Here is a 26,982-nt window from a genome sequence, read left to right as displayed (position 1 = left end):
ACAAAAAATTGTTTTCCATGAAATTCCAAAGTTCGTGCTGCAAAATTATAAAATATAGCCATAAATACTAACAAAAAGTGCTCAAAAATAACAAAAGCTGTGCAGTCATGCTCGAAAGTCTCACACATTCATACTTCGTATAATAGCCGAATAAATAAAAATAAAAACCAAAGCAGGTAGATACCTAACTGTTCAATTTTACCGTTTGTTATGATTCCATAAGGCACTCTGGCAATATGATGTGCGAATATCACGTCACTGGCTTATAAATAATAATAACAACTCCCATACTACATTATTGTTTACAGCAAAATGTTGCACTGGACTTGCGAATTGCAACCCTTTAATTGTCACGTCACATCTTTGATCGTAAATATGAATGGTTTGAAAATATATATTTTTGAAATTTTGTGTTAACTTGCTTATTTGTTTTATTTTTTTATATTTCCACTATGTTCAAAGTTCTCAAACTTTTTACGTTGTCCAATGGCCGACTCTTTGGGCTGGACTGTTACGCCGATAGCCAGTGCTTCCGTCGCGGGTCTACGCTCCCACCAGTCGCTTTAACGCAATATAAGCGGTAATAACTTGAAAACCGCCGGGTTTTGAGACAAAAGGCTTCCACAAGAACGTGGAGAGGAAGAGGTGAAGGGCTGGTTTATTAGGACCTTTGAATGCAGTGGCTGATTGTGGATGGTGGTCATCGTTCCACTCGATGCGCTCTGATTTAATCCGCCGGACGCTGCCCGCCTAATAGGATCTTCTTCTCCAGGCGATGCTTATGAAAACATGCTTGTTATATTTTTCACCGGTTTATGACAAATAGGGGTTTACCCCTTAAAGATAACCATACAGAAATGTTGGATCCCTTTTGGTACTTGTATACATTTGACGGCTATTATAATATAATAATATTTATATACAACACTATAATCATATTCTATTATTTATATTGGCCATGTATTTCCCACCTAGCAACGGTAGCTACTTACAGCTTTCTAATAAAAACCTCAATGCTAAATCACTATTTTGATTAATCTTTATTATAACGAATTGGTGTACATTATGAATACCAAAAAATATGCTTTAGATAAACTGAAGGTTTTCCTATCATTTCGCTTGAGAATATAAAAAAAAATGTAAGCTACTAAATAAAATATTTCTTCAATAGAAATGTATGAACGCGTAAAGGAAACAACTTTTTAAAAATTTAATATTATAGCTAAGATTATCTGTAACAGTTTCGCTTGATTAACTTTTTTGCTTTCTTATAAAATTATTTACAAAATAAATAAAAACTAGTTTTGTGCTTGAAAGACTCCGTTTGTCAAGCGATTTTAATGCCTATTACCTACAATATAAGGTATACGAAGAATATTCACATTTATGGCTTGTTTCTTCCGCTTAAACGGTGTTTTAGTTGCGAATTGAATAAATGCTGTAAAAGCTCTGTTTTAAATTCTTAGTAATAAATATGCGAGAGCGCATTTTATTTTATTTACCGCGTGAATTTAACGAGAATTCCATAGAATGTGGTTTGTTTTTAATATCATAAATGCCTAAGCATGTGTTGGTAAATATCAAATCACAATACGTTGTTACTTTAAGTATTGCTAATAGCGCCAGCTGTCGAGACGTGTAGGCACGGGAATATGTTCTAGTATTAGTACCAACGAAATTGAGACGTTTCATGTGTGTGTTGGGAAAGGGCGGACACTTTGGCGTAAGCGAAGACGTGCAGTAGTATTGGTTAATAAAATCGGCGACATACAGTTCCATAGAAAAAAACACTTAACAGCATATATCTTCTTGTATTCTAATATCTTAATCGAGTATTTTTTAGATAAGTCTTTTTATAAGCACAGAAAAAATAATGTATAAGGCCTATGAAAACTGCTTTAAAGTGCGAAATCTCCAACTTACGAACCCATTTTCTTTTATAATTTTATTGTGGCAAATTAAGTTATTTATAAAATGATCGGAAAAAATTAAATATTTATGCCTCAACATCCACAAAATAAAATAAAAGGCACTTTTTGCCATGTTTTTTTCTTGCACAAATCAAAACAGGCGGATGGTGATAAGCGGGAATTTAAACCGTATCGCCATCTATAGCAGTTCGATTTAAAATATTACACGACGTAGTGCATCGCCTTAAAAGTTAAAATATACGCGGTTTTGTGTTCCATCGTGTTTAGGTTTGAATTAAAAAGATTCCAATTTATAAATAATAAAATATAGTTCAAATAAGACTTCCTAAAAGGTAATTTTAACTCGTTTCTAAAATTTTATTTGTTTTTACTACATCAAAAAGAATAAATATATAGCAAATTCAAAATACCTTGGAAATATTTCGAAAATCGCTGAAAAATTTCACAATAGATAAAATTCCCTTTACAGCTCTATAAACAATAGGTAAAACTACGTAAGGCGGTTAAATATCAGTTTGGTCAATTTTAGTTCATCAGTAAAGTTTTTACATACACTGTTGTTCATTAATTGCATAGAATTTACACAACGTTTATTAGTAAAGCTGCCAGTAATTGAATAAGTTTTATGGGAACCTTCATCAGGGTATCTAGCACGGTTGATCGATAATTTCGATATCTTATATATAGAAACAACATTCCATTCGGAACGATGACAAGTTACCGACAAGATCCTTTATCGTCCGACCGTATACCCTGAAATACTTCACAAAAGAACAGTTTCAAAGGCAGAAACACATATACAGCAAACAAACAAATATTTTTTTCTGTTTTTTAACGGTAACATTTGTATGTCAACCTTGATTAAAAGTTGCAAGGGGATTCGTTCGATGTTGGGTAGGCACTAAAATATTATATAACATGTTATAATATTGTTTATGCACTCTTTCAGTACGTTAATAGTCGTTCAAAAAAATATTATTTATTTTGTTGACCCAATAACCGATAAACCCAAACAAACCATATACAATACTGCAAGTAATTATTACAGCAATTGCCTTATGAGACGACTAGATCCAAATCATAATAATTTGTGGAAATGAAGTGCTATAATTTTGAAGAACATCAATGACTGAAAACAGGTGTTGGGAAATATTTCAGAGGATGTTTTGCAAACTTTTGAGTGATTTCTTTTTTTTAATACCCACCACATCCGGCTAATTTAGAGAATCCAATAACATGACGATGGTTACGCAAGAAAGGTTAAATTTTACTACGCTTGTTGATTTTTTCTTCAATCAGCGTTTTAATCTTCTGTGTATTATATTATCTTAAACAAAATAAAACGTTTGAGAAGAATTTTTTGCCGATATAAGAATAAAAGTGTTTTTTTTTCGGTAAGGCTGTTAATAGATGCAGATCATAGGTTCTCAACTAATTGGTCGCGCCCCAAATGGGGTCGCTAAGGGATTTCTGCGGGGTCGCCGCCCGAAACAGTTAAATATAATTATGATATTTCATAAGGAATAATTATAAGTCTGAAACACCCATACACATTGAAAAAACTCTCTAGAGAAAAATACATGCCGCTGACGGGAATTAAAGCCGCAACATTCTGATTGCCGGTCAGCAGCTTTACCATTACGCTACGTCGGCTTATTCGAAACCCGCTATATATCAAAATCTACTCGGTGAAAATGGTTTAGAAAGAGTAATATTAGATGTGACTCGGGATGAAATATTGAATGGAAAAATATTAAATCATGTATTGATCATATTGCAATACGTAACCGCTATAACACTATATTGTCATGTATTGTAACTAATAAAATATCCGACTATTATGTAACAGGAGTAGCAATAGGGAAAGAGGAACTCAAAAAATATTTAAATTAAATTAGTTACAAAAATAATGATAATACCTTTGTATATTAAAACATTGTAAAAATTAGAGATTTCTTACAATCAAACTGATTAGGTACTATATACTCAGTTTTGAAGACACTGTAAAATAAAATAAAAAAATAAAAAATAACTGAATAAAGAAATCATAATTTTTTTAAATAACTATGTACTAGTATTTTTCATTCAACAATTATTGCTTTTTTGATTTTTTCACTTAAAAACAACCAACTTTATTTTTGTAGGAAAGGCATTGCTAATGCTAAATCTCCTACTTGATGGCGTCGAGACATATTATAGCTTCATTATATATCAAAGGATAACAATAATAGGATACGATAAATAGATAATAAAAAAACCTCGTCTTGTAAACATTGGTTTATCAATAAAAATAATTTTAAAATTTTTTAATTCGTTTTTAATCAGTGAGTACTTAGAAGTTTGAACAGCATGATCTAGCTAGGTTTATCTTTGCAGAAAATATTATGTTTATTCCGATGAAGGTGATGTAATCAGCAAACTGATCAATATTTACGCATGAAAAGACGCATCTACACCTTTATTATCATTCATGTCATCGCGTATAGCCGGTGAGGAGATAAACCATCCTACCAAAACAGTAAACAACAATTAAAACACAAAACTATGCATGTCCAGGTCATGCGGACGATCGTAATTACTCGGTATCTACAGGCTATAAAGTTTTAGTAAGAAAACCATGATTTTTCTATATCTAGTTAGACTATTAGTTATGTGTCCAAAATGCATCCAAGAAGTATTTTTCCAATTTTCTCCAAGTTAATAAATCAAAACCAAAATTTCCTCTGAAATCAAGACTGTAGATGTTTAGGTAAATACGTACCTACTTTATAAACCATTAATATTTTACGTAACATTTTTAAAAATTATAACGCATTACACACTTTTTCCGGCTGGTAGGTGCCATAATATTGATTATTAAGATTTGACAGCTCGTAGTAGAAGCCACGATCGAGGGATATTTGGCTTGGTAAAAAGGTCGTATCCAACAAGGCCGCCATCTTGAATCGGAAAAGAAACGTAACAATATTTCATCAACTGTTTACCCTGTAAATTTCTTTGAGCTATCTCTAGGCGTCATACATAAAATCCTTCGAAAGTTTGACAAGTCCAAAATACCCATTGAAAACTGTGAGTTAATAAAACGCAATAATAATTGTCATTATTATTACACTTTGGGATTCTACATTTTTTATGGCGCAATGGTTATCAGTTTTGTTACTACAAGACCTACTATTCAACTAATTTTTTAAAAAAATCGACCATGAATCTCAATCATTCATGTCTCTGTGACCAATAATCTCTTGTAAAAAATCATTACTCGAAAACCACAAAAAAATCGCCGAACACATGGGGGTGAGCCTGTAAATTTACACGGTGTCCGGGGGTAAGACCAAAAACTTCGGGGGTGAATTTGCATAATGGTACAAATAAAAAAGATATATAACTTTTCCCGAAATTCCGTTTACCACATTCTTTTTACCACACATAAATATTTTTCCATAGAATGATATTATTTTCTCCATACAAAAAATTCAACCTTTCTACCTGAAAACTACCTTAAAACGTTGAAGTATTGTAAAAAAGTTATTTTTTCTGTTTTCACGTAGAATTACTTCCTTCGGGAAAATAAAATTACTTCTTTCATTTGTGCGTCTTACCCTCGGACACGGTGTAAATATATATACAGAGTGTCCCAGAAATAGTGTCAAGCCACCAATTTACCACTGTAGTTTCAATTTAATGTACAGGTTTTTGGGGGGGTATAGTGCATAAAAAATTGTGCATAACTATCCCATGTAGTTTCCCCAGGACAGCTACATATATTCAGAGAAATGTTATTTTTCTCTTGAACGTGCGATGAATAAATACGAAAATATTCTTTAGTTTTAGGTTAGTATGAGGTAATACACAAGTATCATCATTCCTCATATTGCTTTTAAAATTAAGTGCACAGAAATCTCACGGTATCAGATCCTCTTTATAACCACAGTGTTTGGCGTCGTTTATACGAATACCATTCCTAAAATATTAATATGAAAATGTATGAAACAGCTTACTGCAGTTTAAAGCCTGTGATTCCTCCTATATTACACTGTTTATACCATATTTTTAGGCTCTAGGAGAATTATTACAAGCGATCTCTCAAAACGTTTTGCAAATTCATTCCAATGGATAAGGATGAAGATTACCTCCCTAAAAATGTATATTCCTAAGTGAATTCGTTTATTGCTTTTAATTGCCATGAACAGATAAAGGAAGATTTAGAATTCTTTGGAATCCACTGATCATAATTAGACGACTGCTCGCTGGAGGCAGAATAGCGGCGGTGGGCGGCGGTAGGCGGCGGTGGGCGGCGGGGCTGTGCAGCCTTGTCACGCGGTCGCGCTAGGGCGGCCGACCGGCACGGAAACGGAAATTATTATTGGCGGCACAAGCCTGGCGAGTGGCGAGTGGCAAGTGTAGGGACTTAAAATATTTCGCAACATTGAGCTCATTCTAGAACTAATTATTTGTTTACCCCAAGGGCCAATATGTTAACACTTTACAGCTATTCATTTTGCACAGCAAACTTCTATTAAGGTAAATACCTTTCCCAACAAGATCTAAATGGAACGTCCTGATTCCGTAACAAAACTGCAAATAACAACTAGCCACTTCAAAAGTTATTTTTTTATGATATTACGAGTAATATAACATACACGTAAAAACACAAGGGAAAATTAAAAAAAAATATGTTTATACATATACATACAGTTTGGGGCAAAAGTAATCACCCTATTAGAAAACGCTATAATTTTTGCAAATAGTGCCAAATGTCAATTCAGTTTTGACATTTGTGAAGTAAACAAACGCAGAATAAAAATCTACAAGACATAAATCGGTTAAGTTCGCAAGAAAGTTAAATAACAAGCAGTACCAAAGTTAATCATAAAAAAAATTACAGCAAAATAACATCGGGTGATTACCTTTGCCCCATCCTGTATAATGATTTTAACAACTAGTTTCATATTGATATAATAATAACCAAATGGAAATACCCATTCATACTTTTGGTAGTCTATTTTTGTAAGCAGGTTGATTTTTTGACGCAGTTAATATTTTTTATATATAATTGTGACATTGGCGAAACTGCGAAAATTAACTCAACCCTGTGACATTTCTGTGCTGCTTGTATTTTGTTCCTATCGACATGATCACCTTTTGACGTTTTATTTATTTAAAATACCTAGCAAAAATCACAGTATATTACAATTGTGGGATTAGTGAAGCTGGAAGAATTTATACAATATCTTTAAGAGCTTTGTCTTTCAAAAACAAATGCTGGCAACTTTATTTATCAGAAATTAACCTTTCGAATGAACACCGTTGGCAAACTTGATAAATCAGAATATCTGTTTGGTAATCTAAAAAAAAATTAAACAGAAGAAACACATATTTTAAAGAGAGAATTAATGAAAATAAAACAATTTTCTGTTTATAGGTAGGTACCTACTCGTTGACCTTAAAGCTTTGAGCTTTGGGCTCTGAACTCTAGCGAAAGAAAACATCTGAATTTGTTACAAAAAATTTCACGTCGTGTACATTGACTTTTTATTAAATTCAGCATTTTGTACCAGAGACACAAAATGTTGAGGTATTATGTTATTTAAATTCCCACTGACATTGACATTGGTTAATATGGATAAGTATAAAAAGATCAAAATTATTATTGAAATTCTATTGTCATGTTAACTAATTCGTTATTCGTGAAATACGCAATAAATTTACTGAATACTTAAATATTATATGTAATAATAATTACATCACTTTTATCAGAAACATAAAAAATGTTGATCTCGATATTGTCGTTTAAGCGGCAACACATGACTAATATAATCTAATGTTTTTAGTCTGCTGTCTGAGTTGCCATGAAAATTGGTCGTAATATCATGCCAAATAGTTGACTTGTGGTACCTCTAGCGGGAGTTTGTTGAAACTAAGTATACTGGTCGATACAGAAGGAAGCCACGAAATTTTTTGCAGACTTTTCACTGTTTGGTAAAAACGTGTACGTGTTATTAATTTCGGGATGAACCCTTTATTTGGATTTGTCTTTACTCAAAAATATAGGTAGGTAACATTTGAAGTACCTAACCCTTTGTTCACAAAGACATTTAACATCAAGTTTTATAAACCCTTAATAGAGGTAATGTGAACGTCAGGCTGTCACCATACTAGACCAAGATTGCTATGTAGCCGCGATTGAGAATTTATTGTTTCTCTAATGATATGTGAAAGGGAATACGCAATATGCTATCTGCCCAAGCGTTCATTTGTGTGAAATAAATTTTAGCTTGTGGTTTGAAATGAATACGGATGTTTCACGCTGCATGGTGGTGGTTTCTGATTTCCCTAATTACATCTTCCCGAAGAAAACGGTATAATTGATCGAATATGTAAATCATAACATAGGCCCGGTATATCAGTTGATTCTAAGTTTTTAATGCTTGCTTGGAATGTCGAGCTTAGCGTGGCTTGGAACATAATCCGTAATTGGTCGTAAGCTAATATCACTAATATTATACGCATTGTCTATGATTTTAATAGAGTATCGTATTTCTTTTTTCTTCGTTAAATCAAATTTCTGTCAACTCGAGTGGTATATCTATGCTTTATACTGTCACCGCGAAATCGCAATCTTTCAAAATGTAAACGATAGAAGCTGTTTATTTTTAGGCAGGTTCAATTTACGAGTTGATTTTTGATAAAGTTCCGCAATTCTATCAGCATGGGACTATTTGGGAGGATACTAATTTTAAATAGTATTTGTTTTGCTGGAGTCAGTGCACTCTTCGTGAAATTATGAAGAACTACCAACGAAAACAAACTGTCCTAGGTTGAAATTTTTAAAATCCCTCACCGACTAGATTAATTATCAATTAATAACTGCTGAAATATACGTACATTTTGGTGAATTGGAAATATGCATTTATTTAGGTAAATCTCTGATTTGACATGTGACTGTTAGCGTCGCGGTGTCTAAAAAGGAACATTTCTACGGTTTATCAAGGCTTGAGCAGCCAATTTAGCCCGCTAAAATTTGAGCGAGGAATGTCGTTCTCACATAGCGAGGATACGGACTAACTGATATATCGGGCCTTATTGTTCAAATTAAATGATAGGGAAAGGAACTTACTTTTTCAGAAGTCCAATTCCATCCGGGATCTTTCTTATCTGGTTATCCGCCAGGTTCAGGATTCTCAGGCAAGCCATGGTAATAAAAACTTCGGGAACTTTGGTGAAATTGTTGGCGTTCAGCTCGACAACTTTCAGTCTCTTTAGGTTTCCTAGATTGTCCAAGGAAGCTTGCCCCAAGGAGTTGTGGCCTGCAATGAACTCCTCCAGGTCCTGGTGCAGCAAGGATTCGTCTGGTAACTCCTCGAAACCAGCTTTGGTGATGTCCAGCTTTTGGGAACTGGACATGTGCTGGGTGGACTGTGAAATGTTAAATATATTTAAAATTTCTGTAATGTATACATATATAGCGTTTACATTTTTTTATAAATTCTTCTAAGCTTGTTATGAGTGTTTAAAAATCCTACTCTTCCTTCCTACTCTATCCTGCTCTAACCTTCCGATTTTCCTTCTAATCCATTTGTTAAACGAACTCAAACTTATCCGATATACCGATCCCAATATATTTAAGGTTTTAATAAAACCTTATTAATTAAAAGATAATAAATTCAAATGAATTTTGTGTTTTATTAATATTGTATATGGGAATTTGTACTCGCTAAGCTACAAGAGAAAATGAATAAAATACAAAATGTTTGACCGGTCGGTGGCTGAGTGGGTGGCTGAGTGGACATCGCGTTTGGGTCTTACCCAGGCTTAGTGTTTTCAATTCCTCGGCTGGCTAAGTCCTCCATCACGACACAAGCAACACTTTCCGCTTACTGTGGTGGTAGTACGAGATTTTCAAATATTGTCAGGTTATCCGTAGCCCTCGAATGTATGGCTTACTTAAAAAATAAATCTTCATCTCGTAGTCAATTTGTTGGCTTTTCGGAACAGTTCATATGGTCTCTTGTTAAATCGTTGTGCCTCCCTTGCCGTTATAATAAGAAAAATTAACTAAACGGTGTAAGAAAGAAAAACACAAATGCAGAAGTTAACCACAGAATAATTTAAATGTTCCTCTACGAAACCAAAGGTTATTACCGCATTTTGAAAAAAATTAGGAAACTTTGTGATTTTTTTATATGAAACGACAAAAAAGTGAGGTGGCAGTAATGTTTCTAAAACATACCTATGTCTAATAAAATATTTTTTTGTGTGTTTTAATGTGTTTGTGTTTTTTTGTTGTCAGTAATTTTCAGTTCAGTGTTTAGACGATAAAACGATAGGTGAGCTTTTTATGATAGATTTAAAAATATATATATAAAATGATTTTTATTTCTAATAATGAAATAGTATTTTATCACCATTAAAACCGTTTTTAGTTTGTTTTTTAAAAGATACATATAAGGGTGTATGTATATACAAACCATAGGTTTAGATTAATAGGTTCAATATAACATCGTCACCTCAACCTGACTAACGTATCACCCTACTGGCAAGCATCGAGCAGTGGTGTAATGCATAAAGTACGCACCTTGTTCGACATGACGATGGGTTCGAGGGAGTCCTGCTCCAAGCCAGAGGTGATGCTGAGGTCATCACACTCCAAGAACGTCACACGCGACTTCATCTTCATTCGCTCGACATGCACCGAGCAAACGGATAATAGCATATCCACCGACACCGACACTTTTTGTGTGGTTTTACTGTTCTACCACATTTTACCACTAACCATTATCACACCTCATACCCACTAAATATACATTATATCTAAATATGTAGGATTATACAACTAAATGCTGCTATGTGTTCATTTTTTTAAGATTATCCGACCGATATACACAGCCCATAGTGTAAATTTTCCAACATATTTATCTTATTTACATTCATATTTGTGATTTAAGATTCCCGTGATTTTTGTAGAATGCTTAAAAATATAACGTTTGTGTTGTTTGACCAAGTCGTTGAACCTAAGAGTTCACTTCTACAAACAATAATAACTTCTGACTTATCTTTGGTAGATATCAATGTTTCCGGTCCGCATACAATAGTCCACATTATTCATTTCCAATCAAACCGAGTTTTGGTTAGTTAACAATCATTTTCACGGATTAAGTAGCATGAATCATATGTTTTACTGTTTGGATTTTTAAAGTTACATCAGATTTAAAAACACCTTTTATCACGTCCTATCCAACTTTGATAATGAATCACAATCACAGAACTTTAATCAAAAGTCAAAGACAACACGTGAAATTTACTAATTGTGAAAATTTAAGTTTTTTTTTGCAAGTCGACCAATCTTTAACGGAAAATACCTCAAAACTAATTTGATACTATTGAACACGACACATTGAATAATATTCGGAGAGAAAATTGATTTTCAATTTTGCAATACATTAATTTTTATTAGTTGTAAAATATATCATTATTATTTGTCGTCTTTGCTTAGTTAACTGAGGAAGTTTGGTTACAGTCGGTTGTATCTTCGCTACTGACTCAACCTTCCTCAGTAGCTGTCACTGAAGGCGAATGTCACTGTTTATAATGACATCTCTGAACAATGCACATCTTCATATAAGTATGATGATCATAATATATGGGCTGGAATCTAATAGTCTCTACCGGGTGTATTCTATAATTCTAGATACTTGGTTTTATCGTCTAATACGATTTGCTTTTACTTTTGTGCAATATGAAATTATCAGTAGAATGCTCTATTGTTTCGTGAAACGTTCAATACATTGCAGTTAGATAAGTACTTATTGTTGAACATCAATCATAATTTAAAAATGTAAAAGAATGTGATCCGTTATCAAGACAAGATTAATTTACTTTTGCACGATAGATAAATTTCTGTTTTGGAATATTGGTACTCTCATTAGATTTAAAAAAATATATTTTAATGTATTCAAACCTTAAAAAATATAACAATATGATTTAAGATTTTCACGGCCAAAAGTATTTTTGCTATTTGTTTTTGGGGTGTTTTGCCGTGTTTCGCTAAACAGAAAAAGATTAGTTATTTTAAAAGATTAGTATATTATTATTTTAGCGAAACACGGCATAACACCCCAAAAACAAATAGCAAAAAAAAATAACAATATTCAATAAATTAGCTGAATTCTGGTGCACGCTTAATACTCAAAACAAATATAAAATGTACTTGGTTTCAACTTTATTACTACAAGACAAAACTATTTATGTCGTGGAAAAAAGATACATTAAAGCGCATTTTTTCATTCAAAGTTATGTTTGAAGGTTAGGAAATAACCTAAACTAATATCCTGAAAACTTATTTATGGATGGTTACTAAAAGTGTTGTTTTTTTAAATAGCTTTTGTATGCAGCGGAATTCGACAAATTTACCCAATATTCTTTGAAATTAGTAAATCACGAACATATGAAAACTTGCACAAACAAGCAATCTATTTAGACAATAGAAATACATTAGAAATTTATGATCACGGTCGTTTTTTTGTCTCCAAAATTATAGATATTCTAATATTACTCAACTCTGAAGTATATATATCCTCACCTCGGGAATAGGTAGGTATAGAGCTGCAGGCGATAATTAGATATATTGAAGATTCTTCAGGTAAGAAAAGTTTGTTGACTTTAGAAAATAATTGTTCATTTTGTGGTGAATATTATAGCCAATACATCAAAGACAAATTAATTTGTTGCAAAATAGCCATCATTGCGATTTGGGATCTTACCGATGTATGACTAAAAACGATGGAAAATATAAAATCAAAAAATAAAAACAAACAAAATACTATTTATCGCTCGATAAATTTAAATATAATTATTCATTAATCAAATTAATCCTCTCCACAAAAAAAAATCTGGAAGTTTTTACAGTCCTCAAACTGTTTACAACTCCATCACTGTAATCTGTACCTATCATAGGTTTGCAAAGGAAGATGAAACCTAGATCTAGCAAAGTACCCACTTAACTTTAACATCTAAAATGTATGCCGGGTAAAATTCATAACTATGAATCAATTTCATTTGCAAAATCTTGATGAATATGGAACAATAATCTGTAGTCACCCAATTGGAACTTGTTACTAATATTATAATGATATGAAGAGGAAAATGGATAGAAAATATTGAAATAAAATTTCTTTTCAAATTACCTACTTCTTTTTTGACCTTACGTTAAATTGGCAGAAAAATATAAATTGGCATGGGTACTCTCCTAACTGTATGGCGAATTTAAAATCTGGAGCAAAGCAATGATGACATTTGACACGCGTCACTGGCCAAAAATCACAATAATATATAGGTACAGTAAATAATATTATCTAAATGGTGGATGTTGTATGGTAGTTGATGTGAAACGGTAAAAAACGTATTTGTTTATTATTTATCAAAGTTCTTCACGATATCTCATAGTCAGCTCATGCAGCTTTGTGGCATAGCTGTATTTTATTTATGATCCAAAAACTATAAAACAAAACAAAAATGAGAAGTTTTAATCTGTTTTAGTGCTGCGCAGAAAATAATTTTAAACTACCCTCGAAAACACAAAGATTTAGTTTAATGTGATGTTTTTTTTATGTGTAGAATAAATAAAAACCTGCAGAGATGAACGTCTGAACTCGGACAATACATTTCGTTATAAGACTAATTATTATAAATGTAAAAAAAATGGTCAACCAATTGAAGACATTCGTGTTGAAAGTTAAATATACATATCGGTGAATTAAAATGAAAACTATAAAAAATTGATTGTCGAATATTTTTCATTAACTTTCGCATATCCCAAATGTACAATATAATATAAGTTTGAAGGGTTATGTTAGGAAAAATATTTATGTAGAATAATTCAAATTTTTTTTTTGTTATAACAAGATCGATAATGACAATATTATTAATATTTATATAAACATGTCGATGACAGAGATGCTCAATGTGCTACAATAACAACAAAAACAAAATAAAATAAAATATAAAAATCATTTTTTTAAAGTGTGAAACCGCACAAGAGTCCCAACTGCTCCCAACCGTCTGGAGCCAGTGAGAATATGGCATCCCCAATTGGGGTATGTTGTGAGGCTGAAGATAGTGGGGAGGTGAAGGAGAATGGGAAGGAGATTGACGTCAATATAAATGTCAATTTTTGAATGAACACGTGTTCCGCCGTCCTCATAAAACATTTACTTTTAAATGATACTTTGTAAGTAAGTCTGTAAATTCATTCGTTAAAGGCCTGCAGTCCCGTTTTTAACAAGAAAATTAATAATTCTAACCAGATTTTTAATAAATTAGCCATATAACAAAGCAATGATGTTATGAGGACGGCGGAACACGTGTTCATAAAAATACTAATATTGTCGCATTTCGTCATAATATTTATCAGAAAGAGGGCATCTCCATGAATAGGTGTTCCTAAATATTCTGAATGGAGTTATATTTTACAAGGAAATTAATTGTCATCACGTCTTTATCAGGATTTCAATAAATCATTTTTCTTCGTGTACAGACGATCTATTTATTATTACATGTAGGTACTTAAAATGAAAATCAAAATGATTCTATTTTTATAACGGTCTTGTAAACCGAATCCAGAGTGGAATGTACCCTCAGTATATTTCTGGTGAAAGACCAACACTCAGAATCGAAACGTCGAATATCTGATATTCTGATTCACCCTGTCCTTTTTTGTTGTTTTTTTAATTTTTAATTGATTTGCTTATGGTCAACGACATCTATGAAAATATTACTAAGCTAAACCATGTTTTAACTAACTCTGGCGGAATTATTTATAACTACATCACTAATTGCAAATGTTTTCTACTTAAATTCACAGATGGCACTAGTGAATGTTCTTCATAGTATTTTCAAATAATCTGAGAAACTTTACAGTCTGTTCTAAAAATACGTAAGTTTATATATTTATTATTTTAGACCAACTAATGAGATGCTAAATAAAGATAAATTATGAATAAATCTATTTTTTTTATTGTACAGTGTGCGAATATTTTATCCGACCAAAAAACAAACTCATTCGACAAAAACAATCATAACACTTGCAAATTTGACGGAGGCCATGACGTCATGAATTAACATTTAAGTATATTATGAATGAATATAAATGAATTATTATTACAATACCAACTTACTAACCAGACTTTTTTTGTTTGACTGAGGATTCAACATTCATCCCCAGGGATTTTAGTCAACCGTGCTAACAAATTCCAGTTGTGAAGGATTTATTTATGTTGTAATGTCATCCAATTTCAGAAAAATACGTATAAGTCCATATAAAGAAATAGTATATGCCGTGATAAAATGCAATATCATCGACAACGAGTATATCTGCCGAGTTTCAGCTCGATCGGATGTCGGAAAGTGGGTTCATTTCCATTCATTCATTCACGAAAACGAAATTCAAATACATGTATTTAAAGATGAATAAAATTCACCTCTTTAATCCATGCGAACCAGAGATTCCTCTCCCAGTAGTGATCGAACCCAAGAAAGACGTGCCTGTCCTTCTGGTTTAGGGGGGAGTTGGGTGCTGGCGGGGGCGCGGGGGGCGTGAGGCGCAGCACCAGGCGGCTCGAGCGGGGGCCCCGGAGCTCCACCTCCCCCCCGCCAAGCTCCACCACTTCGGGGGGGCCGTCTAGGCTACCTGGAAAATGGGTAAATAAATGGTAATGAGGTGATTGATTTTTTCTTAAACAGTTTTGATTCAGAATAATATGAATTTTCTCTATTCAATGGTTTATAAAGAATTTTGGATAATTAATCTTCTTAAATTATTTTGTGAAATTCAGCGAGTAGAACACATCTTTGCATTGTATCAAATTTAAAAAAATACATATTTTATAAACCTTCGAAAATCAAAATCAGGCCAATAAAAATGCTAAGAACCGTTGGATTTTCAACTAAACCCATCCTCCCGCACAGGGCCGGCCCTATGTGGGCGCAATTGGAGCAGTCCGCTCCGGGCGCCGAATTTTCAAGGCGCTGATAACCTAACCTAACAGTCCTAAAACATCGCGCTCTTGGGATTATTTTTCACAAAAACGGCGCTACACAAAAATACAAATCATCCTAATATTAATGATTTGAGTGATTACCTACCTAGGCGTCTACCGGTTTTGACTAGCGGCGCCAAAATTTTACTTGAGGCCGGTCTTGGTCGCACGGGTCTGTAAACAATCGACATAAGCCGAATGCTGCAAGACCCTGCACAGAAAATTCATTTCGCCATAGTAAGGCAGCGCAGTTCAGTGTGGAAGCACAGTTAATGCCGATTCCTTACCGACCCGTGGGACGACAAGCTAAGCTCAGGCTGAGATTGGGATTTGTCATCCGTAGACCATAGTACGGTAGGCTCTTTTGCCCAAATGTTATATTGCTAGTTGTTTTTGGATATGTTTTGGACTCCGTGATCTAGTGTTTCTAATGGCGTGAATACATTTGCAAGCCGAGCCTCGAATTATGGGAAAGGAACGAAACAACAATAGAAGTGCACGAAACGCCTTGCGGTTGCTTTGTTCCTTTCCCACAATTCCTTGTATTGCTTGCGTTTCGGCTCGCAAATGTATACGCAGCATTATGTATGTGTTAGTTGTTATTTCTTGTGGTTTGTATTTATGAATATATAGGAGAATTGTTTTAGAATAGAGTTGTTTAACAATTATTTTATAAGCAATAATTATTAGCCTGATCCACATTGAAAAATCTCCTGATAAAAGATACATGACGCCAACGGCACATGAACCCGTGTCCTTTCAATTTCCGGTCGACAGCTCTGACCACTCTCTTATCCGCGAAATAATTCAATATATACTAGTGTTTCATTCAACAATTACTGCTTGTTACTTTTTTTTTTCACCTGAAAACAACCAACTTTATTTTATATGGGAAAGGCATTGTAAGTGCTAACTCTCTCACTAGATGGTGTCGAGACAAATTGTCTACATTTTTAGGTGAAAATACTAGAACTTGTCAAATATTAATTATTATTTTTTTGGTAAACTAATGTTTAAGACAAGATTTTTTATGCATAGCTCAAAGGGTAACAATTATAATATAAGCAATAATTATTCGCCTGAAACACTCATCCACATTGAAAATCAGGAGATTTTTCAATGTGGATGAGTGTTTCAGGCGAATAATTATTGCTTATAAAATAATTGTTACCCTTTGTGCTATGCATAAAAAATCTTGTCTTAAACATCAGTTTACCAAAAAAATAATAGAGTTGTTTAATTGACATGGTGTTAAGATTGTTGAAGATTTCGTCATGCCAGTTCTCACAAGGACTTTCAGAATAATTTTCATTATGCCTTAGTGGTTTGAGGATATTTTAATTTTCACTGCCCCATCCGATAATACTGTATTCGAACTTCAATTTAATTACCGCGAGTAAGGACGGGTTGTTTCATAAAATTTGAACAATTCATCAAATTTCAAACTAGCCTATAATGATATGATAACAGAACTTCAATAGGACTTTCACAGAACCCGAAAATGATCGTTGAAATTTGATGTATTGAAAATAATAAATAAAATAAATATTTAAAAAAAAAAAAAAAAAAATTCTCCGAAACAACTGGCCCGGAAAATACATAGTAGGTAGGTACAGGTGAATCATTATATAGAGATTCTTGTGTTGAATACAAAATAATATACAAAATGTGTACAAAACATTTTTTTAAAGCTTGACATATGGACGCAAATGTAAACAAATTTGAAATAAATCTTAACTGTGCAAATAAAATTTGAAGAATGTGTATAGCTCGTAGGCTCACAGGTCATTATCTACCTACATTATATTTCTTAAATTTAACCCAATAAACGAAAAGTTAAAATTAATATTTGTTATAACTTTAATTAATATTTGGACTGTGGAAAAAAAGTGTAATTACACCTATACCTTCTGTAATCATACATACGTTCTCCAGCTGTTTTCTGTCGACCATCGTCTTGCATCGCAGGGGAAGGGATAGATTCATACGTCCGTCACTCCTGGACACACTTACCTCTAGATTTCTACCCACTCCTCACACCCTTTTCCTTCCCAGAAACTCCTCTCCTTCCTTTCCATAAAAAGACCCTCCACACAGCACTCCAAAGATGTCATAGGCTCTGAGGGAAATTATTTTCCCTATGGCCTCCTTTGTGGGTTTAGTGAAAAAAATATGTATAAATGTGTGTGTGTGTATATCGCGAGTCTAATTGTGCTGTCGAGAGGTGCTGATGCTAATATTAATAAAATAAATGCTTCTGATTCAATTATTATGTTTTCAAATCAACAGATTAATTAATAATCGTCACAACTTGCCCAGTATCTTTAAGCTACTGCGGGGAGGGTAAGAGGGTACTGGGGACAGTTGTTCCACACTATTTAGTTCCACAATTTTTATTTTTTTACTTTTAATACTATCGGTGTTTTAAATGTGAGCTCTTGTACATACAAAGCCATTTCAAAGGTGAGTTCTTGTACATATGAAGCTATTTCAAATGTGAGCTATTGTACACGAAGTCATTTGAAATATGAGCTCTTGTACATACAAAACCATTTCAAATGATAGCTCTTGTATATACGAAGCCATTTCAAATGTGAGCTCTTGTATACATATATGTATAAAGCAATTTCAAATGTGAGCTCTTGTACCTACATACGAAGCCATTTCAGGGTAAATTTAAAAATTTACTTCCTATTTGTATCGGGAAGAGTATTGTCGTATAAGCATACTTCTTTGCTTCAGGAAGGGTTTCAGAGAGTATAGAGAGTCTTTCTCTCCAACAGGATGTGGGAGAAAATACTGTAGTACGAGTACAGCCTTGAGAATCGGAGGCAATGCAACATAAAGGTTTTTTTATAGGTGGTTGAGGATCGAACATTTTTTGTTAATTTGGTAAGCAACAAAAACTTATCTACATTTTTTTAAATGTGTGGAGATACTTCATATTACAGAGAATATTATAAAGTGCAAAAAATATATATTATCATTCTTAATGTAATTTTTTATCAATTGCAACGCTTTAGCAATTTAATTCATTGGCGGTATCCTATTTTGAATAATAGATTGGACCCCCTCAATTTTTTAACCAAAAAATATTAGGAGAAAATTTTTTGCTTGGTTCAAGGCTTGAAGCATTCAAGGAACAACTAAAGTAAAACCTACTAATTGGTGGTGAACATAACTGTGAACATGTTTCCAGTTTAAAATATCCTACACGTTCCCTCCTCCTCCATGACCTATACATAAGACGAATAGTTTTGTCGCGTCCTCCAGATCTTATGAATGTTTCGAACGTGCTGAAAAATTCTTAGAACCCCTTTCTATGCCATGCAAAATGTACATATTATTGAAACACACTACACGCTTCTCGCTTCCTCAAAACATCCACAGATTGCATAATTAATATTATTCAGGGCCGCCACAATAATGTATTCGGTATATCTTTCCAGGGCCGACCCTGAGCAAACGCGCCGCCTGGCGCGATTAAAATTTCGACGTCAATTCCAGTAGACGCCAGGAAGGTGATCACGGTAATCAATAATATTCGGATGATTTATATTTTTGTTTAGAGCCGTTTTATTAAAAAAATAATCTCAATGGCGATATGTTCGGACTGTTAGGTGGTAGATATGATTAGCGCCTTGGCGCCTTAAAAAGGACTGCTCCATATTCACCCGCATAGGTCCGGCCCTTTACCTTGCTCACATGGACCTCTGATACCTAATTACCATAATTTTACAATTAGCTGAAAGTATTAAAATAATTTGTCTTAGCTCTTAGCATGTCAAAACCCTCAATATCATCAAAATGTTGGTTATTAATAATTATAATTGGATAACTTGTATAGCGTCGTTTTTGTGAAAAATGCTGTTGTATGTTCATTTTCAAAATTGTAAATTGATTGTGTGAAAAAATCTGACAAGCGATAGAGCGGGTACCACAGATATTTGAATGACTATAGTGGGTACCAACTACCTCTACCTACCTACCTGTAATATAATATTTTAACAAATTTCTTTTTCAAATTGGGAATTTTAAAATGTGATTTTTTGACGGTCTGCGCTAGATACAACCTACAAAAGTATTGATTTTATATGAACCCTATCACGTATAAAATGATTATTATTATGTATGTTTGACCACATTTTATTGTAAGAGCGTAGGTACCTGGTGTTTAGATTAACATAATAATCACGTTTTTGTGTGAATATTGTTATTATCTTTATACTCTCACTTTCACGACACGGTCAACTCTATTTCTGTGTTTCATTCGTGTGAAAGGAAACTCATTGCAAGTTGTACGACTACATTAACGTATTCGTCAGTGATTTGTTTTCATTGCCGAATGTTATAATTAATACGGACGACTTACATTGGTACTAAACGTATGTTTTTATATAATTTATTAATCTGTCTGAATCTGCGAGTAATGTGAGTAATCTTAGGTACTGATAGTTAAAAAACACACTTTAGCCAATGACTAAAATCGCTACCACGATGACCATTGGCGACAATTTTAAGAAGCTATTATTGAATAGGCCTAGAGGCAATTATATAAAGACTTCGGGTACTTTTAATGGCCAACTAATAATATGGTTTTGTTCGAAAATCTAAACATTCATATTTTCCATGTAATAAGGAATAGGGAAAATGTGGTTTGTCCATAAATGGTCTCCATTTGGCAATTTCCCGCTTTCCTCTGAAACTTACACACATTACTTGATTTTTTTATCAGAGCTTATATTTTGTTTTGTTATTTATGCTTAAAAAGATGTATGTGTGCTCTTTAAACTGGCGCTTTTTTCTCCACATTTCAAAAAGTGGCATTCTGTACATTTATTCTGTATACACAACAGGTACGCATTATTTTAAAGTAATGCGTACCTGTTGTGTTACTAAGTACCTAGTATAAAAACTGTTTCCAGTTCTAATCAACTAATGTTTCCGGACCAAACAACCTTCCAATAATTATGCTTTATAGCTACTCGTGTTCTCATCTACATGGTCATCTTAAACTACAACATTGTTTAGACATTTAAATATGTGCCATATAATTCCATATAATTTATCTACTACCACCAATACACAATTACCTGGATATAAAAGGAGCTTTGATCCAACCAGAGCAACTGGTCTGCGTTTCCAGTTGGGGAAGACTAGCCCCTTCAAGACCTGTAAGGGTGCCGATCTTGGAGCTACTGGTAGACCAGGAGGTGGTGGGGCCGGACCCCCATGGATCCGTATCAAGAAACGAAGATCCGGATCAATCCCCATCCTTGACCTCCTGGACATGTCGTGGAATCCGAGCTTAATCAAGAATTCATCTTGCAACTTCAGAGGACACTCGTGATCTGGGAGCCGTCTGGAAATTCCACTCCCATACTGAATCCAAATAGTCAAATTAGACGGAAGGAGTAAACTTTTGGCTACGGATTTAATATCTGAATCCCGATTTAGGTAAAGAAGCTGACTTTTCATGTCCGCAAAGGGGTCTGGTCCTGCGTATACCCTCACCCATCCAGACTGCTGAATTTCAGACTCTGATAGTTTTTCTTTAATATCCTCATCATAAGGAATTGATTTGAGTCCTCGCGTTGATGCTAATCTCCTCAAAGATTTCTTCCTCACTGGTAAGACACCTTCAACTGGCGCCACTCGTTCGTCCTTCATCACTGCGCTTGTAACTATTGTTATTGTATTGCACACCATTTCACCGGTCAGTTTACACAAGAATCTCGATTCAAATTTCACTTTTCTCCGACAAGATTTACATCTAGCAGATGCATTCTTGTCATGGTGCAGTAAGCAGAAACACACATGTATTAAATAAGGCACTTATAATTTCGATGCATTTTTTCACATCTCAATCGAACTCAGAACTCTGATTTAAAAAATCACAAAGCAGAATGTATTATTTAAAACATTTTTGAAAAGTAGTAACGCAATTAACAGTGTTACAAACAAGTGGTCTGAATGACGTAAGAGAAGTAATGGAACAATGGTAGAACTTGATCCAAAATTCCCATGCATTGAAGCAGAAGAGCAGTCAGGTTTGGCGGACTCAGACACGATATAAACAAAGCCATTCACAACTAGCAATGACCCCTCTCACACAGTCTACAGTCCACGGCGAGTCCAGTGGCAGGAGTGGTGTCTGTGCAGTGACGCGTGAGCAGAATACTGTTGCTGTTGGTGCTCGGACTCCAGGGGGGCGGAGGTGGGGAAAGGCAGGGGCTGCAGGTGCCTTGCTATTAGCGCCGGAAGTGGAAGAAGGTGCGGTGACTCAGTCTAAACCCTTCTATCACCCTCCTTCCGGTGGCCTTCAGAGAACTTTACAACGGAAGAAAGCTTCGTTCCCACACTATCAACATTGTGCTTTATGCTCGAAAGACGTACAACGCAATTATCATATGAACTGGTTTAGGAGCTTCCATCAACATTTTCATCAAACGTCTAATGTATATGTACGATAAAAGATTTTTTTACATTGTCCTTAAAAATCTATTAATTTTCGTAAATTGCGTCGGAAATGCTTTTAATAAATTATTTAATAAAACGAAATATTGTTTGGTGTAAATCTGAAAACGGGAACGTGTTTCACCTGTTTTAATTTTTTTTAGATATCTTTATATAAAGTACCTACCTACTCTATTCGTGTTTTATTATTATGACCAACAACCTGTAGCTTTTGTTTTGTTAAAATAATACTTTCATTCATATAAGTAAGAATGAGGCACGCTAAGAAGAGGAATAGTCCTTTCTACCAGTAGGTACCCCTTGATTCGAAATTGAATGCTTTTCATGTAGTTCGTATGGCTTTAATTACAAAAAGCGACGAGCATGATACTAGAAACAGAAAAGAACAATCAGAATCATACTTCATGTGTGTGTTTTGTTTTTTGAGTTCAGTCTTCCATCTAGGGTCCAATTGTCCAATATAATCCAGAATGGCGCTAAACCGAGCGGAACCCGTCGCGCCTTCCTGACCACCTCCAGTACTTGTCTATAATGTCTATACCACCCGACCCAAACCAGACCTCAAACCATTTATAGCCGAAGGGTTCTTCGTTATTCTTAATTTAAATATTTACTCCAGGTGCATTTCTCAAAGCCGCATAATTAAAAGCGTATAATATCACCGTTAAGTCCAAGTCGGCGCTTCAAGTAGGAACTTCCTAAATGTTTTTATATTTCTTTAAAATGTGTGTTCCTCCAGCCGTAAAGAGTTTTTTTTTGATTCCTTTGAGGCTTGACTTGAAATATTTAAGATTAAAGATTAACGGGTGGGTTTTAGAAACGGTAATTTTATTTACGTGTATACTTGCGTACTACAATTATTAATGTTTTTTCAAGATTAGTGCAGAATATAGAAAGATCCTTAAGTTTTCATGAAGGCGATATCAACAATTACCGTGAACGGGATTTCCGCGAGTTTCGCGTACGGTCACCGTTGCACAGGGAATCGAGGCTGCTAGCTCCTTCGAGCAGGCTCCATTGAAATACCTGTGGAACCGACTCAGCATACTTACATACTACATTGCGTCTGTGCATTAGGTGCACCGCCGTCCTTAGCACAGAACCATTCAGTATAGAATAATTTATTTATTTGGATTTACGCCCAGTCGGGCTTTTACATGGATTTTAAGAACAGAACCTACCTCGTGAGTTGTCCAAAATTATACAAAAAAAAATTAAAGCATGATATAACAGTAAACTGATAAACTGAATATGAATCAATATTAGTAAAACCTGTAACAGTAACATAAAATAATATATATAAGACAAATTACTAAAACTACATTACCAAATCTAATATAATTTATAGTATACAACAAAGTGCTGGTATAGATTACGCTTAGTTCTATAAATGAAGTCAATAAATACATATATCAATAGTACCCCCAAACTTGTTGCCCAGATCTTTCATCCTATTTGTTAGCGAGTGTGTCTGATAGTTAGTTGTGTATATATTGCAGAAGAATATTATATTGTTTTCTTGTATTCCTTGTCGGCACATGGAATTTAATAGTGGAAACAATGGCAGGACTATCAATTAATTTGTTAATGGCTCTGTGTAACACAACCAGGTTTGACATAAATCTCCTGTCAGACAGTGTTATTAGATGCAATTGATACATTCTGAGCTTAAAATTGAGTCTCCTGTAAAACTTTACCATTGTGGATAACGTTGTTTGACTTTTAAGCCCTAGTATTATAGTGAAGGTTACCCAAGGTATAAAAATATATTAAAAGCGTTATATAGTGACACAATACCATAATTATTTTTGGGTTATAGGTGCAACCTTGGCCTCTTTTTTTGATAATTACATGAATTTTAATTTTTCAAAATATTGTCAAGATAATCACTCCTTCGTCGTTAGCGGCAACAGATTGAAGGAAACAATCCGGAGGTCACTGCTAATGGAGGATGTTTGATAACATCGTAAATCACAATGTTACCGAATAATAAATTCGTCACAAAGTATATTTTTTGAGGAAATTAATTTGTCTCATGGCCTCTGGGAATGTGTGTGGATGATATTTTTAAGAAAAGGAACGAGAGGAAAATCTGGCATAGAAAATAATTGCAGCTTCCCAATACCGTTAACATCTTCAAAAATAATACATGTATACAAATTTTAGGTACAAAACATAAATCTTTGAAAAATAATTTTTTCTTTCAGAAATGTAGATACCTATCTACACATTGTGCTTGAAAATATTTTTAGATCGCTTCGGGCGTTGGAGCGTTGAAATATACATTTTTTCGCTAACAACAAACAAAATACGGTTCAAAATTGTTTGCTCCCTTTTCATTTGATTAGTAAGTTTTAAAAATCGATAAAGGGACTTTTTAGTGCTAAGCTGGAAAGTAACCTCCCGTGATTTGTAATTCCCATGAATATAGATATATATAAATATATATTTGTATATTTTTCAAATTGCGTCCGCACCTCAATATACCAACCTATTCAAGTAATATTTTTTCCATTAGTTAATAATAATGTGTAAATTCAAGTATTTTTCATAAATAAAAGTAAATTGAGTAAAAAGGCTTACACTTATCGGAAATCTTCGAGCGTTTCGATCCATTACATTAAATTTTATTATGGCCCATAAGCTAGATTCTCGGAAAAAGTATGTTTAAAAATATCAGCAAAACCAGTAAGCGATAATTATTAATATTAATTCGAAAAACCACCTTACCTACTAGAATCTTGTTTGCCTAGTAGAAGAAATAAGAAATTTAGTATCAGAAAGATATTTTAAAAGTCCTACCGCTGAGAGCTCCGTTGGATGTTCCTTTTGGGTACAAGCGTCGTTATTAAGGCGAAGCTTAGTGCCAAATCACTATTTTGATTAACCTTTATAACTAATTGGTGTACATTATGAATACCAAAAATATGCTTTCGATAAATTGAAGGTTTTCCTATCGTTTCGCTTTAGTTGAATACAAATAAAAAAATAAATTACTCAATTTAAAGGTAAACAACAAAAAAAAAAAAATTTCAATAGAAATGTATGAACGCATAAAGGAAACAACTTTTAAAAATACAGTATTATAGCTAAGATTATCTGTGACAGTTACAGTTGATTAACTTTTGAGCTTTCTTAAAAAATTATTTACAAAATAAATAAAAACCAGTTTTGTGCTTTAAATCGAACGTTTCTAGACTTTGTTTGTCAAGCGATTTTAATGCCTATTACCTACAATATAAGGTATACCAAGAATATACACATTTTTGGCTTGTAGCTTCCTCTTAAAAAATAATGAATACGGGTACTAACTGTCCGGAGCCAATGAGACTATGAGAACCCCAATCAGGGCATGGTAGTGAGAAGGGGAACACGATAAGGAAGAGGAAGGTAGGGTAGTACTGAAATAAAATATGACTTTTTTTAAGAACTGGTCCCTCAGGGCCTATGACATCTTTGGGGATGTGGTGTTGAGGGTCTTCTAGGAAAAGGTAGGAGAGAAAGTTCTGGGAAGGAAAAGGGTATAAGGGGAAGGTAGGAATCTGGGGGTCAAAGTGTCCAGGAGTGACGGACATATGAATCCATTCCTCCCACTGCGGTGCAAAGCGATGGGTCGAGAGAGAATCCGTCTGGAGAGGTTAAAAAGTCTCCATCAAACAGTCTCTCCTGATCCGACCCACCATCCAGAAGGGGGGCAAACGCTTCCACCCTCCAAGACCTAGACAAACCTCACCCCATGATCCCGGGCACGCCTGCTAAGTCACAAAACGTAGCGAACTTCTTGGGGTGACTTATGACAGTTTATTGATTATCCAATAAATGGTTCCTGGGGCGGCGGTACCCATACCTGCCTCCCAAATTGATGAAATAAAATTATTACCATGCACACTTTACATCAAATGTTTGTGATGTAGATACTTTATAATATAAAATATGTGCAAGTATTGAATAATATTGTACAATTTTGAAACTAAAAACGGTTTTTAGGCACGGTTTAGGTACAACGGAACTATCAGCAACGTGCCTTTAAAATAATAAAATGGTATAGTACCTAAGTACCTACCACAAAAAGAAGAGTTTTTCAGAACAAGATAAATTCTTAGATATAAGCTTCCTAATGTATTTTAAATTATCATTTCTCCATCACACTAGTTACAGCTTACAATTCTCTCCTAATGGTTTCTGAACATCATCTTGTCTGAAAAGCACGCAGGATTGAAGTTAAACCGTAGAACGTCAACCAATGCTGTGAACAGTGAGACTGTTGACCCCAGTTACACGAATCTGAAATTACGGAATCGGAATTTAAATGAATCTGCACCTACTTTCGGTATGAAATTACCTATTCAAGAGTGTTCTGGGATCACCATGTCGCGGCGTTAGGATATTTAATCTAAAATTGGATTGTCCTTTAAGCTCTTATTATTTGAAACCGCAATTATTATAATATTTATTTCTGTAAAAAGAGAGAGAAGTGAGGCATGGTTAATAAAGCATTTAAAGAAAAAGTTTGATAATAATGAGAACTAAGTATTTAACAC

General features: G+C 34.0%; 1 protein-coding gene across 1 annotated transcript in view; it reads right to left on the bottom strand.

Moving 5' to 3' along the window:
* The window catches only part of Phlpp (PH domain leucine-rich repeat protein phosphatase), a 30,087-nt gene extending 8,066 nt beyond the window's left edge, over positions 1–22,021 (bottom strand). The window contains exons 1-3 of the mRNA XM_089631273.1: positions 21,058–22,021; positions 15,407–15,615; positions 9,049–9,347 (exon numbers count right to left, since the gene is read on the bottom strand). Of these exons, the coding sequence (XP_089487399.1) occupies positions 9,049–9,347; positions 15,407–15,615; positions 21,058–21,673 (1,124 nt within the window). The 5' untranslated portion in view covers positions 21,674–22,021. The remainder of the gene's footprint in view (positions 1–9,048; positions 9,348–15,406; positions 15,616–21,057) is intronic.
* Positions 22,022–26,982: the final 4,961 nt, after the last annotated feature.

This window comes from Hesperophylax consimilis, chromosome 4 (genome assembly GCF_061612785.1).
Source record: "Hesperophylax consimilis isolate HC1 chromosome 4, BYU_Hcon_1.0, whole genome shotgun sequence".
NCBI lineage: Eukaryota > Metazoa > Arthropoda > Insecta > Trichoptera > Limnephilidae > Hesperophylax > Hesperophylax consimilis.
This window is presented reverse-complemented; position numbering and strand designations above follow the sequence as displayed.